Below are 20,155 nucleotides of genomic sequence, written 5' to 3' on the forward strand. Positions count from 1 at the left end.
AAATGCAGCAATCTGTCTGCTCTTCGAACCGTCTTTTTTGTTTAAATAAGTATTTGCTTCAGTTTGACTGTATGAAATATAATGCAAATAATGACAAATAGATATCTGACATTGAAATAAAATAACAAAAGAAAAATATATTTCAAAGTAATTAGAAATATTTAGTGATAATTAGGCTGTCTAGATTAGATCTTCTAAATACAGTTGTTTAGAGTTCATAGAGGAACTTAGAATGATCTAAACTAATCAGAAATAAAAACACCAGACCAAAACAGCATTCTGACATCATTTACTTACCCTCAGTGTTAGGTGGTATGGGAAAGACTGGCAGTCTCAGTCACCATTCACTTGCATTGCATTTTTTCCACACTGTAAAGTTGAATGGTGACTGAGACTGTCATTCTGGCATGCCCTTTTGTGTTACACAGAAGTATATGGGTCTGGACAAACATGAGGATGAGTAAAGAATTTACATTCCTGGGCGTCGCTTTACCTAGCTATTTGCCATGTCTTTTTAAAAATCATTATTATATAGGCTATTTTACGTATTTCTGGACATAAAGATAGGCTATTGATTAAGTACTTGTGCGTGATTCCGTCTTGAGAATCGATTTTTTTTTTTTATTATTATTATTATTAAAAAAAGTGGGTGGGAAAATAAGATTTTCGGATTAATTGTGAAACAAAGCAGGTAAGTGTCGCATCGATCCTCTCTCCTCTCACCGGGTGAAAAATGTGTTTTTTTATTTATTTTATAATTATTATTATTATTTCACCTGAAACATATTTTGAAATCATTTGTCATACTTAAGCATTTAACCGATGTCGTGAAATGTGGAAAATAGCAGATATCTATTCTATACAAAATTTTCATTCGGTATTAGACGTTTGGACTTTGTAGCATATTACAGTAGCCTATGTCAACATTTTACATTTCATATGGGTAGCTATTTACAGCAGGCTACTGACAATTAACAATGTGTAAGCTTATCCGGAAAATAATTAGCTTATAAATCCATGTTCATCAGCATCACTTGTTTAATTACGCTAAAATAAAATAAAAAATAATAATAGCCTAATAATAAAAAGCAGAAAATATTTCTTAAACATTGACATTATTATCATAATAACCATCGTTTGGTTGTAAAGTTGTGCATCTCGGAACTGATTAGGTTTTTTAATGAAGTGATGGTTGTGTCCGCTCACAGCTCAAATTCTCACTCAAAGTCTCTCTGTGGGACCATGAATCACAGAGCTAGAACCACTGTGATTAAAATCACATCAAGGCTATTGATTCAAATCAAAGCGGCGAATGGAATTGTTTTTATTACCTTTATTATAAGACTTCAGCGGAACACTGGTTTCAACTTTTGTTAACACGGTAAGTTAGAGTTGAATTTTGAAAGGTAGCCTATTTTATAACCATTTTCTTTATTTGGGAAAACGTTTTGACACAAATTAGCCTATTATCGACGCAATAGCTCTTAGCTGTTATTGTTACTAATGTTATTTTCATAATTATCATGATTATTGTTACTTTAACTGCTAAGCCGGTCATGGTCATTGACTTTGGATGTCATTCCTCTCAGGATCATCTAATGAGGTGCTCGCAGAGAGAGAGAGAGAGAGAAAGAGAGAGAGGCTTGGCCACGGAGGGAGGCGCCTCTCCGTCTTTTATCGTCTTTGAAGAGTTTGTTCTCTCGCTTTTAGAAGAGGACATACCCGTGAGAAAGTCAGTCGCTCGAGAATTATGTTGCTTTAAAGAAGCGCGTGTGGATTTTACCCGCGAAGAGAACGCTCAGCTGCCTACGAGAAGAGCGAGGCTGTGAGGATTTGGAACGCTCAAGCGCTCAAGTAGTCCATCAGGGAACGCACGGTAACGCGCATGAATTAAACTTCCTATCACATCGGCTTTTAACTAATAGGGTTATAGATTGTCAATGGTTTTGGATCTGATTCAGACCTATGTAGTATGTCCCCTCGGGCAATAAACATTAGAGGGCTGGTGTGTAATTGAAACTTTTACTAGGCGGGTATCACCAGGTGTGGTCTGAGAGGCATTGTGACCTACCTGTCATTCTGTTCTCACTGCATTCTCGCAAATGGTTTAGCTTTGATCCATTCTTCATTTAGAGATCAACAGTAGCAGCAATGGACTGGGCGAAAGCTGTCAAATATTATTTGTTGCAGGTGAAGTTGTATTTTCGTTATCAGCATTTTGCGTAAATAGTGAAAGTTGGCATTAAATCCTTCTGGTAAAGTGAAAGTGGTGTCCACTTTTAAGATGTTTTAGTTCGATAAAATGATATTTTTCTTTGGGTAAAACCTTCCGCAGTGTGCACGTATTTAAATTGTGTAAATATCCTATTTAATTTTATTCTCAAAAAAAAAAAGAAAGAAAGAAAGAAAGAAAGAAACAACTATTTGCATTAAACAAAACAGACTTATCCAAACGTTCTTTCTTTGTTGCTTTTAGATTGATTCCATGGATAATTAAATAAACTAGTTAATATTCTATGTTTAACATTTCAGAAAAAAACATGTAAAGTATGAGGTTTACTCCATTCATTCAAATTATTTCAAACAATTCCAGAATCCACTGAAGGCTTGCATTTCATTTCTTTGTGCGCTGATTTCCATTTCCAGGACTGTCCTGCTGGAATCTTTGCTTTCAGACCAGACCTGGGCTCCCGCCGCACCTACCTTAATGACATGTCCATGTGTGTTTTTGCATAGCTTACATGCTTTGTATTTAATTTTGCCTCACTGTATCTAGAGCAGTGGTTTTCATTTGGGGTCTTGGAGGAGCCCAGTACTGCATATGTTCGTTATCTGATACACCAAATTCAGGTATTGTAGTTTCAACTGATGAGCTGATGATAAAAAATCAGGTGTTTTCAATAAAAGACATCTCCAAAATAGGCAGTGCTGGGGTCCCCCAGCAGCATGATTGAGAACCACTGACACAGAGAGGCAAAAAAACAACATACTTTCATTGTATGTCTCATGAATGTTTTTTCTTTCTTCTTCTTTCCAATTCTTCTGTCACTCTTTTGTTAGTTGACCTGGCTCTCACCTCTTCATGTCACGATCTTTCAAACCCCCAGCATAGATGTGTGCACATGTGTTTCCATGTGCACGTTCCCAAACCTCAGAGCAGGGAAGGTTTAAATGATGACACATTGATGCACCAGACAATACTGTTGGCTTCTATAGAGCAACAAGATGCAGATATTTGGCATGCATGATAAATAAGCGGGTTTCAGAATGTCTTGTGTGTGTGAGGAAAAGTTTTGTGCTTAAGGGGGGAATTTTCCTTTTTTCGATTGAAAAGGAATTTTAGGACATTTTCAGGGATGCATTCTGTTTTGCCTCTATTTTGTACTGTTATAATCTTAACTAAATCAAGCAATTGACTACTATTGCTACAGTTACCTTCATGGGTGAACACACTTTCTTTTCACAAGCATCTGTATACCTTCATGTGGAAATACATGGCCTGACTAACTTGCTCAAATTATAGATGTCAGACTCCTCAAATGCTCTATAATTGACAGCCTGGTGCCAACAGGTCCTGTGTTGCTCTACACCGCACCGAAGTGTCATTGATATGACTACGCTTACCTAACATTCAGATGATCCACAGTTTCCCCCTTACAAAGTAGACTGAATGTCCTCCCCCTTGTGGTTACCAAAATAATAATCAAAAAACTATTTATTTTGATATATAGCTCCATTGTTCCATTCCTCATACTCTCATACACTCTTTTTTTTTTTGCACAAATTGTTCATTTTTTTTGCCCTGATTGGGGCACGAACAATATCAGATCTTGTAATTGTTTATATCTTGATCCTTGAATCAGTCACTCAGATTATTGCTTATACAATCAAACCAAATTTATAAATGTGCACAACAGTTTTACCAAGCCTGACCCCTGGTTTTTGCTTAATTGTTGGTGTTTTTGCCAGATGAAATGCATGTACACTCAAGACTTCATTCATGACACTGATGAGGGATATTACCTTTTTCTCTTTATCTGAGCATCTCTTACCAAACTTCTGATAGCGAAGAATGTTAAGTGGACTTATTGTACACCCATGTTTGTGGCTGGAAGCAGTCTTTAATACAATAAGCTGTATTCTTCCAAATTGCCAGGTCAGATGCATTAATCATGGTGGCGTCGGTGCCTTTGAAAGAGCGGGCCAGGTCATTACTCGAAGCCTGTCTGGGGCTCAACTGGGCGACATGGAAACGCTTTGGATGTCGTTAGTTCATCCAGACACACTAATAGCTGGTTTTCCCCCCTCCCTGAGCTTAATTTGAACAAATGAGACGTGAGCTATACAGTATAAAGGCCTGTGAGGATGGGCCGGCCGGTTCAAATAATTACCTGTGGATTTATTTAGAAACCAAGAGGCTGCGAGAGCAGGGTTTAGGTTGTCTTTACTCGGGTCAGTGGTTTAAGAGAGTTCACTGAGTGTGTAGGGTAGCTGAAGCATATAGCATGCTATCTGATTTGTATATGATACATGATTTCAATGATGAAGCTTCTCTCTTTCCAGCCACCAACCCTTATCTCAAGGGTAACTGTTCTGGCTTCCTTTTATAGAGTATTTAGTTGCTTCGTTTGTCTCGTTCTTTCTCTCTCCCTCTTTAGAGGTCGCTGTGACTGTTTAGGCTAAGCCTTAGGAGTGAAATACTATCTTCACCATTACCCTCTCTTCCCTAATTTATTCCCATTTAAGGACTTGTTCATCCAAGTGTTCTCGCTCTGTCGGTCCTTTTAATGTATTAAATCTGGCTGTTTTTGGGTATCAAAGCAAAAGGCAAGACATTTTAATGAAGAGAAGCTAAGGCTGTTTTCTAGGATGGGGTTCAGACAGGAAAAGACATTAGCTACTGCATCTGAACTGCACGGCACAGAATTTATGAATCTGGACTATAAAGTTTGTACTCTAATAATCTTACAGATCAAAGGTATATCTTGGTGCCACTGCTAGCTGTCAGCTCAGATCATCTTCTCAAATTAGCAAATCCCAATCTTGACCAACTTTATACTGGTTCTTTTTATAAAATCAGCCTGTTAACAACGTTTTGCCAGGTGAATTCAATCTAGAGAAACATTACTAACATAACATTTTGTTTACCAAATTTGTAAGGGGAGTGAAGTCGATTTAATATATCACTGATAATAAAACAGATTTTACTGCTGCACCTCAAACTAGAAATACTTTGATAACAGGCATAAATGTATTATTTCTGATTATTAATGAAGAAGAAACTTATTTCTGATCATCACTCCAAAGTGAGCACTTTTTTTCTTGTGCTTTAAAAAGAAAAAAACACATTTGAATTGTTTTTCAATTTAGCAAAATAGGCTTTTAAAGATAGATATACTGTACCAATATAAAAACAAATCTGGCTGATAAAGATAAGCTGATTATTTTAATGTTATGGCTGATTATAGATGGCCAATATAAAAATTCTGGGATTTTTATATTTAGATTCTTTAACTACTTTAACTACTAATTTAAATGGATGATTTAATACAATGCATTCATTCCATACATACATACATGTTTTTATTTTATACTTCTGTTTAAAAGAATCCGCATGTAAATTAGTTTGTAATTGTTTCTGTAGTTACATCTATAAATCATATACAGTTATAAATAGTGAAAATTGGCATTAAATCATTCTGGTTAAAGTGAAAGTCTTCTCCACTTTAAAGATGTTTCAGTTCAACAAAATGGTCTTTTTCTTGGGGTAAAACGCTAAGATGTCTAACCATAAAACAAAAACTGTCCCTAAACGTACCCATATCCCACCTCAGTAGCAAAACATACATTTTTCAATACAGCATGAACACAGTGAGTACATTGTATCAAACCTTTTTTGTCAAGTAGTAGTTGAAGATGCTTAATCATAAATGATGATGAAATGGGATGAAATACTATACTTTTTTGTCTAAAAGAAATCATTTTTAATTAATGCAAATTTAGGCATTAAGGCATAACAAAGTATGAAAGTGGATGTTTTTAAATTATTTGTAAACATTGTAAATTATTATTGGTTTTAAAAATGAACTTTAAGTGACTTTTAATATAATAAAAATGACAAACAACTGGATTTCCAACACCAGTAGCTAACCCCATATTCTATTGCTATATTGTGCATCTCTACTTCAAAGGATTAATGCTTAATTAATTCATTTTCAAGAACAAATCTATTTGGAGTCATTTGAAATCCCTATCAAAAAAGCTTTTCAAACATGTTTTGAAGTGAGACAGATAAAAACAGCTAAATAATAGCAATAAAACAATGAGCTTAATCTGAGCCATTTGTATTCTGATATATGTGTGCATTCATGGTTGTTTGTAAGTGCTTGAGCTGTTTGTGTGGTCCGCGCCTGTGCCTCAGTTGAGGATCTGGTGAGGAAGGGACACGCTCTCGTGCTCTGTCCGACAAGCTCGTGATGCAGCCGCGTGGTGTGGAATGCAAACAGTGGCCACTGTATTTGCGTAGCAAAAATAAAGCATGCCAACCAACCTGCCTCTTTTGTCAAGCCTCACAGCCTCTAGCTTGAACACTGCTGATTTCATTGCTGATGTACCGTGAATTCAGGAATTTAGTGCCGTAAGAAGTCAAAAGGGAACGACCCAGGACGTGCGCACATCAATGATGTTGATTTGACTGCGTCATTACTGTGTTGACAAATGAAACTCATTAAAAGTTATTTTCAGATTGAATATTACAAGAGATCCAATAAACACTATCTGACCCTCTCATAATTTTTTTTTAATGTTAAGATTTCAAAAGAAGGTTTTCACAGCAGTGCTATGAAAGGACCATTCTGGGTTCCACAAATACGTTTTTTTATTACTATTATTAGTGTAAAGAACATTTTAAAAAGCTAAATAACTTTTTGTATAAGTTTTGAAGATGTGAAAGGTTCCTTATGGAACTTTTGATGCCAGTAAATAATCTTTATTTGTGTTTTTTCAAAAGTGTCCTTATTTTAGGCACATCCAAGTTTGCTGAGCACCCATGTGCATATTTGATTTTTTGCATTTGACGTTCAGGTTTTTACTTCCATTACACACTACAATCTATGACTATGATTATACACTGCTAGAATAAGAAGTCTTTTTGGAAACTTGATTTCAACTGGAACTGAGAGAAACTGAAAGCAGCAGAAATGTAAATGATGGATCTTTGCAATTAATAGAAGTTGTTTTTGCTATCATGTTCATTCAATAACATGAATGGTGGTCTAAAAACCACATGTGTTCACAATCCAATAATCAGCATGTCCCCCCCCCCCCCTTGGATCCTGGAACAAAAGAGTAAAGGGTTTCAAACAGGTAATGCTGGTTTTCTTGGCAGCGCACACTCTCTTCACCTCTCCAGTGGCTGGACTCTGACAGTAATGAGAATTTACCTTTTGCCAGAGAAGGATTATTGAATTATACGCTTGGATGTCACGCACTCAGACATGCAGCGATTGAACTCGGGTTCTGGAGCATGAGCACATTAAAATGTCATAAAACCAGTGTCTCGGATATCTGCAAATAGCCAAAATGCAGTCTGTTGCAACAGGTCCAATACATTATATACAGGGGGCATATGTAATAAGTACTGTTTGAACGAATGACCTATGAACTTGAAAGGGCATGCACGCTGCTTGCTCTTCACGTGCCAATATTGGATTGGAGGTTGAGGCCTATGGAGTTAAGCGCGCCGGAGGGAACATGGATAGATATATTACACACACCTCACGGCTGAAGTTCACACCCCCAGATAAAAGCGTGTCTGGCAATGATCAAGCAGGCCGGGCTGGTGAAGTCTACTTTGCATCTCTGCTTTCACCAGGTGTCTTTTATTGGCTGGCTGATTTAGTGAGTCCTATCCCACACCACTGCTCCTCATCATTAATGACAGGTAGACCTGGCACATCAAACACCTCTAATGGTTCTGTCCGAGGGGGGACAACCCAGGAGGAGCAGGCAGTGAAATAACACAGGCGTCTCTCTTGAGACTAGCCTATGTTCTGAGTTGAGTCCAGTCTAGACAGTTTACAGCTAAACTTCTGGACTGGGTATAGTGACACAGATTTTTCAATTCTGTTTAACTGAGATTCACAAGATTCTGATTTAATTAAGTTCTGATTTGATCCCATATTGACTCTTTCAGATGTAAATAGTTGAAACACAGATTGAGCAGTTACATGAGATCTGATACAAGTTTTACTTTACTGTATGAGCGTGCCTTCTGGTGTTCATTGTTGTTTATTTTGTGCTATAACTAGTAGAAAAGAGGAAGAGACAATCGGTTCATGACGGTTCTGCCACTTGATCTGTCACGCCACATTGAAGAGCACCAAAAACATTTATTGTTTGAACTGCATACGTTGTTTCACATCGAAAGTAACAAAACACGATGCACACTACAAATAATGTTTGTTAAGTTTTGTTCACACATCAATTAAATGGCATAGACTAAAAGATATGTTCTTGGCATTGAGAACTGATTGAAATCAAGAAATTGCTGTTTTTAACCCAAATGTTTACTTCATTCACTTAACGTGTCAACGTAACTGGTTAAACATCATAATTAATTAATTTTAATCATGTATTTTTATGGTGTATATTCCCACCTCACATCACAATAGACAACACCCACCAACTCTAAAATGACAGCCCCTCATTTGCATCTGCCGTCTGGACTGAGTCGTTTGCATCCATGTTAGTCACAATGACGCCACTGAGATCCTCTCATATTCTTTAACGGTGGCATGTATGTGCCTGAGGGCAGGTTGTTGTGCATTTGAAGCATGCCTTTAATCAATGAGTCCCAGTACAGAGGCCGTCAGCACCGCTCTGCAGTTCCTCAAGAGTCCCGTCCCTCAGGCTCCCTCAGCTCGCATGTTAACAGCCATGGTGCAGGAGACAGAGAGGGACTGGCCAACAAAGACACTGCTCTGGGCACTTAAACACAACCAGGTGCACCTCTAAAGGTGGGTGAGAGGGACTGTGAGAGAAGCTTCTTTCCCATGTAGGAAGGTTTGTACGTTTGGAGGGTTTGTGTCAGTGGCGGTTTCAGTTCAACTGCACTTTCTTATGTGCTTTCGGGAACGAGTTTCCCTAATCTGAACCAAATCTTAAATCAAATGAAGAAGGTTCTTATGTCTCATTTGTATTGATGCAAATTAGTTGCCTTTAGGTAAATTGATTGCTTCTTTAGAGAATTGCATATGAAAATTAGAGCTGCTAATTACATTAACTGATTTTCCATTCATGACAGAGCTTTCCACAAACTAAAAAAAAACAGTCTATTTTACAAACAGTCTTAAGGACAGACTTAAAACAATCTCACTTTCATGAAGCATACAGAAAAAGTATGAAAAGGTTTTTTTTGCTGTTTCATTAGTGTTGGGCTTAAAGAAACACTGCTACTGAATCTACAATGTGAAATAGAGCAAACAGTGTAACACCACAGAATAATTAACTATTATGAATCTGTTCTTTTAAGTCAATCAAAGTGTGAAAAGTGGGTTGAGGTGTTGTAAGTGGTATTTACTGAGCCAATTCTTTTTAGTGAATCAAAAGCATGTAGCACAACCAGTGTAGTCTGAAGCCTGAACTACTGACTATTATAAGTCGGCTATTTTAATTGAATCAAAGTGTGAGTTGAGTTTTTCAGTGGATTTAAAAAAAAAAAAAGTTTTTGGTGATTGCCAGGGTGTTTGTAGGTGGATGCTTTCATTGCCTAAATCAAAAGAGTCCACATCTAAGCAGTGCTGGGGGTAATACATTACAAGTTACGTAATTAGATTACTTTATTATCTAGTCAAGTAACACTTTACTGTTTAATTTAGAGGGAAGTATCTGAGTTACTTTTTCAAATAAGTAATGCCAGTTGCTTTGTTTTCCATGTCTTGACTGACAGGTCTCATGTTGCCATGTTGAGAGAAATCAGAAGTGCAGAGAAGCTGTGTTAATATAATGTATTGTAGTTCTAGACTAAATATGAACATCTATTTACTCATCTCACCTGCACAAAAAACAGTTAAGTATTCCTCAAAATGACTAAAAACTGTCAAACTGTAAACTCTGAATATTATACAAACCTGCAATAATTAAATGTTAAAGGTGCCATAGAATGCAAAAATCACTTTCATAAGGTGTTTGAACACGGTTGTCTGGCCGCAGTGTGTGAAAACAACCAGCCTATAATGGAAAAAATCCACCCATTCATTGTTTTATAATACCAAAAATCATAAACAGTCTCTCCACACTAGCAGTTCATCAGCAGACATCATACTCTGGAAAGTCCCACACATTTGTGATGCTCTCTGACTTATTAGCATATACACAGGCCTGAGTGAGAAGCAGCAGTTCACCATTACTGTTTTCTTGCTGTAGCTGCTGGAGGTACAATGTCAGTGCCAAAGAGCTGTTAAAAGTGCTGTGTGTTGGGATGCATCAACGAACATACTGTAGGAGTCTCCTTAGACCGCTGAGGACATGTGGTTAATGTAATTTTCTAAGGAAATATCCCGGGACAAAACTGAAAATTCCTATATGTTTGTGCTAACATTTTACGCCGGACTGCCTTACAAATGTGGGTCAGTTCAGTGCTGGAGTTGTGCAAAGATTGCTTCTGATAGAGGGATCGATACCAACGCTTTGTGTGCAAACATCCAGACTCCAGACAAAGTAAGCATCATGCGTCATGTTTTCCAAAATAGCTTATTGGCTCACTGTAAGGGCTAATGTTGCTAAAGCTACCATTGTATACATTTTATACCTGTTTTCACTAATGCTGCCTTCATGTTCTACCAGAATGATCATAAACAGGAATAGAAATGTGGTAGTTAAATACTGCATTTGGAAGCAATGTAAAGACAGTAACAAGGTCACCACCAGTTTGCGTAACCCATTTGCTTAAAGGCATAGTTCACCCAAACTATGCCTTTAAGCCCTCTGTTGGAGGGTTAGCTCTCTGACCCTCCTATAGAGATCAAGGATACTTACACCATCAAGGCTCAGAAATGTAGCAAGGAGATTTGTTAAAATAATCCATGTGAAACATCAGTGATTCAACCATAATTTTACAAAGTTACAATAATTTGATTTTGTACTCAAAGAAAACAAAAATAATGACTTTTTTCAACAATTTGTCTCCTCTCTGGTGCCATTTTGGAGAGTATCACATATGTAAACAACATATGCTGTTCTGTGTCAGCTGTGCCACATGGATACGCTGTTTTCGATGTTTAATCTTTGATCTGAAAATAAACAATGTATACACATGCATACTTTGTATACATTGTTTACACGTGTGTGATACTCTCCAAAATGGTGCTTTATGGTGTGGAGGAGACAAATTGTTGAAATTTTCTTCGTAAAATTACGGTTGAATCACTGATGTTTCACTTTCGATTATTTTAAGAATGTCCTTGTTACGTTTCTGAACCTTGATCATGTTAGGATCCTTGCTGTCTATGAGAGAGTCAGAGAGCTCTCGGGATGCATAAAAAATATCTTAATTCGTGTTCCGAAGATGAATAAAGGTCTTACAGATTTGGAACAAAATGAGGTTGAGTAATTAATGACAGAATTTACATTTTTGAATAAACTATCGCTTTAAAACAGTTTTTATATGCTTGATTTGAAATATCATTCATGTCTGTAGCATAAACTGTAAGACAAGTCATGCACTGAAGATGAATACTTATGGCGGAAGTTTAGAATAAACCCCTAATGTCAAGTATGAGCAATAGTTATAGGCATGCCTTCAAAAGCAATAGTCTCTAGCTAATAATTTGCATAACAGGTGTGAATTTGTTTTGTCATAAACCATTTCCATTGCTTATCGGGCTGTAACTGCCTGCTGTGTTTTTGAGGGGCAGGTAGTGCTCTTATCATAACCTCTGGCCTGCACCCCCAGCATGCCATATCAGCTTACAGGAAGCAGTGAGGTGGGGGGTCGTCAGGGATCAAGGGGCCAAGGGGCTTATTTAGAAAATGACAGCATGAAATGAGGCACACAGACCCCAAATGCTGAGCAACCTATTAGCCAGATTGCACTTCCATAGTCTGCAATGGATGTATTTCGGAATTCTTGTGGTGGAGTCGGTCTTGTTTCTCTGTAGGTGTCTGATATTAATTTGCTTGTTACGGTCAGCCGGGTTTTTCTACATTAGGTTTATACATTCAGCTGGATGGAAGCTGAAGAGTGAAGGAGGGAAGCCAGCCAGACTGTAAGAATTATTTTTGTGGTCAGGAACACAGATGTGTACGCTCACAAAGTCACAGCCATAACACATACACACGCACGCAAACCATTTATAAACAAACAATCACATATGCAGCTCAGGGCGTATGCTTTTGTGTCGCACATGATCAAAGCAATTATGGCAGTTTAGATGAAGTGCCACATATTTAAAGAGATTCAGATATGTATACAATTACAATTAGAAAATCATCAGAATACAATAAATCTTCACACGTAAACAATGCTTCAATTTTAATGCAACACATGTCGAAGTTAGAATGAGGGTAGAAGTCATATTTCAATAGGAATCCATGTTGTAAAACCTCTTGACAGTATGTCCACATTCATCTCTGGTCATATGTGGTCTTTCTCAGCTGAAGCCGGCCTCCAGAGATGCCATAAATATGTCCTGAAGCTGTTGAAACTGGGTTCATATTTATTTGGTTGGATTTAGAAGACATAAATTCTACATTTGCCTTAAGCAGCCAATAAACCAAGATGACTGAAGATCTTAAGATACAGCATTAGACATCTTTAATGCTCCCGAGGAGCACATGAGATAATGCTTTATTTTTCATCTTTGAAGATTAAGTAAATCATTCAAGAGACTCCAAATGGCTTCCTACTGCATGAGAAAAGCTTAGCAAAAGATCCTCTGACCCTTAAAACTTTACGATGATCTTTCTTTAACATTACGAGATTTGACAGAAAATGGTCCAGAATGAATAGAACAGGTACAATTAATGTCCAGCCCTCGGTAATGTGATTTGAAATTAGAGTAGGCCTTACATTTCCTAGCTAGTTCCAAAATGGTGGCTTATATGGATAGTTTCAAACAGAAATAAAAAATCTGTCATCATATACCCTCATGTCATTCCCAACCAAAATGGCTTGCGTTCTTCCATTTAACACCAAGTCAAGTCAATTCAAGTCTCCTTTATTGTCAATTCTTCCACATGTACAGTACATACAGACAGAGAATTTAGATTGCGTTACTCTCAGATCATTGGTGCATAAAGATAACACTAACAGTAGAACATTCAGTCTGATTAAGGTGTGAAAATCAGTTCTTTATTTAATCTGACAGAAGGAGGTAGTTGAATGAGGTCAGTTAATTGCTGAATGAGGTAGTGAGCAGACCAATGGTGCACAAAGTGTCTGGTGCAGGTCCCAGTGTGTTAGTGGGAGCTGGGGGTGGGGGTTCAGAGTTCAGTGGTGTATGGGGAAAAAGAGGGAAGCGGGCCAAGGTCCGGAGGGAGTTCAACCTCCTGACAGCCTTTATCATACAGTGATACAGATAGTCAGGAAGCTCTTGATGGTGCCTCTGTAGAAGGTGCACATGATGGGGGCGGGGCTCTGGCTCTTCTCAGTGAGCGGATGAAGTAGAAACGCTGATGTGCTTTCTTTGTCAGTGCTGCAGTGTTGTCGGTTTAGGAGAGGTCATCTGTGATGTGAACACCCAGGAACTTCGCACCATCGATGGTCAGAGGACCAAATGAGATTCATTTAAAGTGGACTGGCAGCAGGCAAAGACGTCCACTTTCACTGTATAGAAAAGAGCAGCTTGGATATAAATAGTATAAATAGGTATCAGAGCCTGTTTTATTTTTATCATTAATTTATTTGTCTAAATTGTTTGTATATTTTTCAGCCAGTACTGGGTGTTCAATTGTAATCTGTAATAAAGTTAATCTTTGCTCATAATTTAATAACAGTTAAATGTAATCTTCAGCAAATACCAAAATTAATATGTTTCTCCACATTATAATGTCATGCATAAAATTACACAATAGTCACTTAATATAGTTAGTTATGTGCAGTTAAACTGCACAAAAAGTTATAAACTGGCTCTTCATCAGCAGTACTAGCCACTTCACAGCAAGAACATGTTGTGTCTAACCATAGCCTGTAACCATGATAAAATTAAGGCACATCCTCTTGTGGCTAACTGCTTTATTGCTAGTTAATTCTTGTAAATTGGTCTTAAGTGTGCCATCAGTTCAGTTCTTCCTGAAGCGGATCTCTCAGAGGTGAGTGAGAGAAAGGAATCCAGCCTCAGTCAACTTCACACAACTGGAACACTATGAAACTATGCCAAAATATAAGCATAGCATGGTCTGCTGTTTCGCCTTGCCATCCCTTTTCCCATAGCACATAACTGGTCTGTCCTCATCAATCATTTTCGGGTTGCCGTGTTTGACTGAATCCTGCTGTTTGAATGGTGTTAACTGAGACACTGTGCCCTGTTCCTGACCCTGATATAAATCAGAGCCCCCAGCACAGGTTACACAGTCACACACTGCAATGAGTCAATAAACATCTGCATTGCTCAGAGCTCTTATCATCCTCTCTGTATCTCTGTGGCTTGTAGGACCCCCTGAGAGCATGAGGCTCCTTCTACACACTGCAGTATAACCACGTCAAGAATGCTTTGACAGCATTTGCTTCAAGGCTGTTTATTTGATGGACAATGGCTCTTTTTAACACTGTAGCTTTGTCCGCAGGCAAGTCAGCACCGGCTGTGCTCAGAGATCACACCGGTCTCTCTCTATAACAACAAAGAGCATGATTTCTAAAGGCATTATGACCGTGATGAATGGGACACCTTTGAATATACATTTGTATGTATGTGTATGTGTCACCCGCATGTTGCTCTCTCGAGTTTACATTGCCTAACTTGGTATGTACATGTACAACTGTAGGTTGCTGTATAATAAATCTATTCCTTGTTCTTTCCATGCAGGTGTGAGTTTGGTGGTGGCCGAGGAGTCGGATCAGAGCAATGCCTGCCATGCCATCAGTCACTGATGCACCTTGTCACAGGAAACGCTGGCAGGTGTGTATAAATGGACGAATTCTTTGCTCGGACATCCATTGATTCAAGTACCCAAGGAGATGCTCTAATTACTTTGAAAAACTGTCTTTTTATTTTCCATTCACCTTTGCTTTGTTTGCTCAGGTGCTTGTATGGGTTGTCATGTCTCTGCTGCCCCTAGTGGCAGGAGGCAGGTCACGTTTTCGGGCAGAATCCGAAGCTGCGGTAGGATTTGCTGGGATGGAGGAGCTGCCATTAGAGGCTTTTCCAGATGCTCAGGAAGAGCTTGAGGAGGGCAGTGACTCCCCATGGGACGGTTTGTTTGGTGAGTTGGATGTCTGGGAATGATTTCCACAATGAATGAATTAACAACAAATTGTATAGTCCTGAACAGGTGATAAAATTAATTTTTCTTTTCGTCTCCATTCATTTCCGTCTCTCCCACAGAGCCATCTGTGCTTGTCGAGGATGACCAACAGCCAGCAATATGGGAACGTTCCCCCCGCTCACCGGACACTTCTGACATACAGACCAAAGGTGCACGCAAGAAAAAGAAGAAAAAAGAGAAGGAAGAAAAGAAAAAGAAAGAGAAGAGCAGCAGGGGTCAGCATAGCAGCCGGGACTGTCGCGTAGAGAAACGTGAAATGCGTGTACGGGACCTGGGCATGGGCTTCGACTCAGACGAGATTGTCCTTTTCAAGTTCTGCGTCGGGTCCTGCCAGAGGTCTCGTGGGAACTATGACTTGGCTCTGCGTGCTCTTCTGGCCAACGGTAGTCTGCCCAAGCGCACCGCCAGGAAGGTTAGCGCACACCCCTGCTGCCGGCCCACGGGCTATGAACCCGTCTCTTTCATGGATGCTACCACAACCTGGAGAACCATCAAGTCCCTCTCCGCAGCAGACTGTGAGTGCGTGGGATGAGGCAAGCTGAATGAGGGGAGGGAGAGCCTGACCTGCAGAAACGGTGCAAAGAGAGGAAAGGAGGAATCGGGAAGCCTCCTGGGCCATGGCTACAGAACGAGGTCGGGCGAGTTGGCCATGGTGAAGCGCTGTGAGGGAATTTGGTTTGGCTGTGAGTGATACACAACAACAGCCTATGTATACAAAGTTTCATCACACCAAACCTCGACAGAAAGCTTGAATGACGTTAGAATACGATTCGACCAATTCCAAGACCAAGAGATGATGAGAGACTCTTTTGGGCTCAATATGGAGAGAGTTTGAGGATGGAAGAACAGCAACTTTGGTTTGAATGGCTCTATAAACAAAAACTACATGTTATAACTTGACGAGCATTTGCTTACCAGGAGTTTCATCAGACTTGGATACAGCACGAAACCCTGTTTCATTTGTCAGACTCATTTGTTGATCCTGGATGTCAGTGCCCATTTTCCTGGCCTTCAGTCTGGCATGTAATATTTCAGCCAGATTAGCAACATTTGGATCATTCATTATTAACAGCACATTATTGTGGTAATTACAATGTAATTGCACAAACATATGTGGAGTATTATTAAAAGTTTAGCCTGACAGAAAACACGCAGGCCAGTTAGTATTACCCTTTCAGCTGGAAGCGCTGTATTTGCAGTAGGTTTTTCATTTCTCAGGATTTTTACATGAATGATATGAACTATTTTTCTAGCTTACATTTTTAATCCTTTTTAATACCATAAATAAAGTAAGGGGTATTAAAGGGTTCATGTTCCACGGGGCCAGTTTTTTGATGAAGTTGATAAAACATAAAGTCAATAAAATATGTAAAGATAGGGACTGTGTAGCCCAATAGTTCAATGCAATAGTTTTTTTCCTATTTATTTTATGCTGGTACATCAAATATCAATGTACAAATTACATATTTAAAAAAAAAAACATATGTATGATTAAACTTTGTGATAACATATTATCATAAACATAGGTAAGCATGATGTAGGTCGAAACTGTCAAACTATGTGAAATGATAGTTGGATTTAGCTACATACCAAACTAAAGGCCAGCTCTTAATTCATCTTGCTTGACATTTTAGCATTTATATATTGATTTAGTTGCACCATAGTTATTTGGCCTGACAGGGTTTTCCCCATTCTAGTTATCAACAACAAGAAATTAGCATAATGTGATGTCTACCAGACTGTGCTTTAGCAGGGTCATTAGCGTTCTCTTTTCTCAAGACAGACGATGACCACAATGCATTTGCCATTGTTTATTTTACTGTTACCAAATGGATGCCATGCATCCCTTAACATTTACTGTACACTTAACAGATATCATATTTATTTTTTTTCCATTTAAATTATTTATTTATTACCATGTCTACACATGTGTCTTGTGGATGTTTATATTTATTGTTTATACCTTGGCCTGTGTTCTTCAATCCCTGTCATCTCATGATGAGCCAGCATGGATAACAACAAGGCTATGACGAAGGTCAGCTGCAAAGTAACACAGTTGCAGAAAAACTCAGCTATTTAACCCAAAGGTTTTCATAGAGTAAGAAGGACTTGTAGATAACTTTGTCATAATCTGACAAAGGATTTCATTGGGTGCTTTTCTGAGTCCTCTAAGGGTCATAAAACTCAATTCAATTTATGAAAAGGAAATCGTTTTCTTCCAAAATACTAAGGATGAGGGGGAGATGGATTGTGTTCTGGCTAGTCCATATGTCTGACCAATCTGCTGACCTTAAAAGAATTGTGATGTTTCGATAATAAAAGCTGCTCCGAAATGACATCTAAAAAATATTGTTTTAAAAAGCTGACAACAATAAATTGCTTCGCTTCAGTATTTTACATGTTTTATTTATCAATTATAATTGTTGTTGTTGGCAAAGTTACTCTTTATTTTTGTACTTCACATTTTCTGTATAGGAATAAAGCTGTTTATACATAATGTGAATTAAGATTCTCATCCTTTCTGCAAACTCTTTCAAGAATGGTTAAAAATGTTGAGTTTTGGGTACATAACATGAAAAGTTCTCTAGCAATGTTGATACTAATGATGAAGGATAACTAAATGCACATTAAACAACGCCTTAAAAATCTTCAAAAAGTGGATCTGCATCACAGTGCTTTTCCCTCTATTGACCTCTTGTCTCAGTTCAGCTAATGGCAATCATCAGGTAGTCAGGTAGACTGCTTGGAGACATGTATGTACATTATAGGACCATTAGGCCCTAGGTGAACCTCTCATCTGCTAAAGTGCAAAGAACGTTTCCATCTGTTGTCGGGCTGCTAATGAGCGCACCCCTCACAGATCAGCCTGGCTGTGGCTCAGGGGCCTCTGTGCGGTGAGTCTGCACCTCTCTCACACCGTGGGTGAACTTAATTAACAGGAGATTGGAGCCTCTTCTGCATTTTTAGGATGTGATAACTGCACTACTAGGACCAGATGCCTGCAACACTGTGATCACAATGAGTTAGAACTCTCCAGGGATTCTCTACCATCTGTAGTTAAAAGTTAAGTTCAAGATTTGGATCCCCTTATGTTTACCCTCATGTCATTCTAAATACATACTGTCTCCATAAAATCCATACTATCTCAACTGCTTATGTTAACAATGAAAGAGGTTTGTAAATCGTATTATTAGGGTCCAAAAAGAGAAAGGATGTTCCATAAAACGTAGTCTACACATCTATATTCCATGTCTTGAGTGAGAAACAGACTGAAGTTTGCATGCTTTGATTATCTTTTATTATTTGATTAAAAGAGTGGCCTGGATTTTATTAAAAATGTTGTGACAGGAGTTAGTATTAAAGAGCTTGGACAGATTACATGACGTGATTGAAGTTGTCTCTCTACCACTTCAGCAGGTAATGTAAAATTTGCATTTTTAGTCAACGTTTTAGTGTCAGTTTTAATAAACTATTCAGTATTGACATCTGCTGGTCAGTATAAGCTATAACAATGCTTAATGGTCAACAGTTCATGTCTATGTTCAAACAAACTGCTTCCAGACTTTTGATGGTAGAATTAACTACAAATAAATCAGACCAGGCCTATATGTTCTACACATATATTTTCCTCCGCTAGGCATTTTTTGTCACACATTTAGAATTGTGATCATGTCTGTATTTATATGCAGATTGCCATAATATAAATCTTTGATTGAGTCTACATCTTTTCCATATGTGATATGAACAAATAAGTCAGATATACAACAAGGCTACAAAATGACTTCATTTTCAAAATATTTCTTTCTAGACAGTCAACATGTACCTGATAAACTATTACCCAAGTATTTACTGCTTTTATGGTAATCAGCATTATTTTCTGACAAGTGGCTGCAAAGCTCTACATATCAGACAACAACTCAAAAGAAAACGTATCAGTGAACACTGTGACATTCAGCAGTCTCAGTGAGTTTTCTTCATGTCTCATTCAATAAGATTTCATATCCTGTCAGACAGAGTTACCGTGACAGACATGTTTGACCATAATGCAGTGCTGAAATCAATAGACATGTTGAGTACAAGGTTTCCATTTGCGTTAATAAAGGCTCATAAAATGAGACTGTCAAGTTCCACACACACACAAAATGTCCATGAAAGTAGTCCACACATCCATATTTCACATCAATGTTTTGTATAAAAAACAGACTGAAATGTACATCATTATTCACAGAAGTGAGCAAAAGACCAGATTATATTGTATAAAAGAAATACACTGTTCAAAAATGTAAGTTCTGTCATTATTACTCACCTCCATGTCGTTAAACCCATGTGAATAAAAATAAAATAAAATTGAGAATCTATAAGTGAATATCCTAGCTACACCAAATAGTGAATGTGAATGGTGTTATCATCAGGGATGTGTTTGACCACTAAACAGCACTGAAATCAATAGACATTTTGAGTCCAAGGTCTCCATCTGTGTGTTAGTAAAGGACTGGGATTGGCTGGGTTAAGATGACATGAATTCTACAATTTGACACCGCTTTATTGGCCACAAACTCTTACATGGGAATCAAACATGTACATGGGATAGTGGCACAATATCATGATAAATTTGTTATACACTGCCACCTGCTGGCATTTGGTACAACCTCATTGTAAAGCAGTCACATTT

At 38.2% G+C, this 20,155-nt stretch overlaps 1 protein-coding gene across 1 annotated transcript; it reads left to right on the forward strand.

Annotated features, from left to right (window-relative positions):
- Window positions 1-1,727: 1,727 nt before the first annotated feature.
- On the forward strand, window positions 1,728-17,879 carry LOC113045636 (neurturin-like). Its single transcript, XM_026206140.1, has 4 exons — window positions 1,728-1,876; window positions 15,024-15,116; window positions 15,240-15,420; window positions 15,543-17,879. The coding sequence occupies exons 2-4, from the start codon at window positions 15,063-15,065 to the stop codon at window positions 16,013-16,015; spliced, it is 708 nt and encodes a 235-aa protein (XP_026061925.1). The 5' UTR covers window positions 1,728-1,876; window positions 15,024-15,062; the 3' UTR covers window positions 16,016-17,879.
- Window positions 17,880-20,155: the final 2,276 nt, after the last annotated feature.

Source organism: Carassius auratus, chromosome 27, assembly GCF_003368295.1.
Source record: "Carassius auratus strain Wakin chromosome 27, ASM336829v1, whole genome shotgun sequence".
Lineage (NCBI taxonomy): Eukaryota > Metazoa > Chordata > Actinopteri > Cypriniformes > Cyprinidae > Carassius > Carassius auratus.

Excerpts from the sequence above, each read along its gene's own strand:
- LOC113045636 (XM_026206140.1), top strand. The coding sequence starts at position 15,063 with ATGCCTGCCATGCCATCAGTCACTGATGCACCTTGTCACAGGAAACGC. Across the intron at positions 15,117-15,239 it reads GTCACAGGAAACGCTGGCAG|GTGCTTGTATGGGTTGTCAT; the intron begins GTGTGTATAAAT and ends TTGTTTGCTCAG. Across the intron at positions 15,421-15,542 it reads CCCATGGGACGGTTTGTTTG|AGCCATCTGTGCTTGTCGAG; the intron begins GTGAGTTGGATG and ends TCTCTCCCACAG.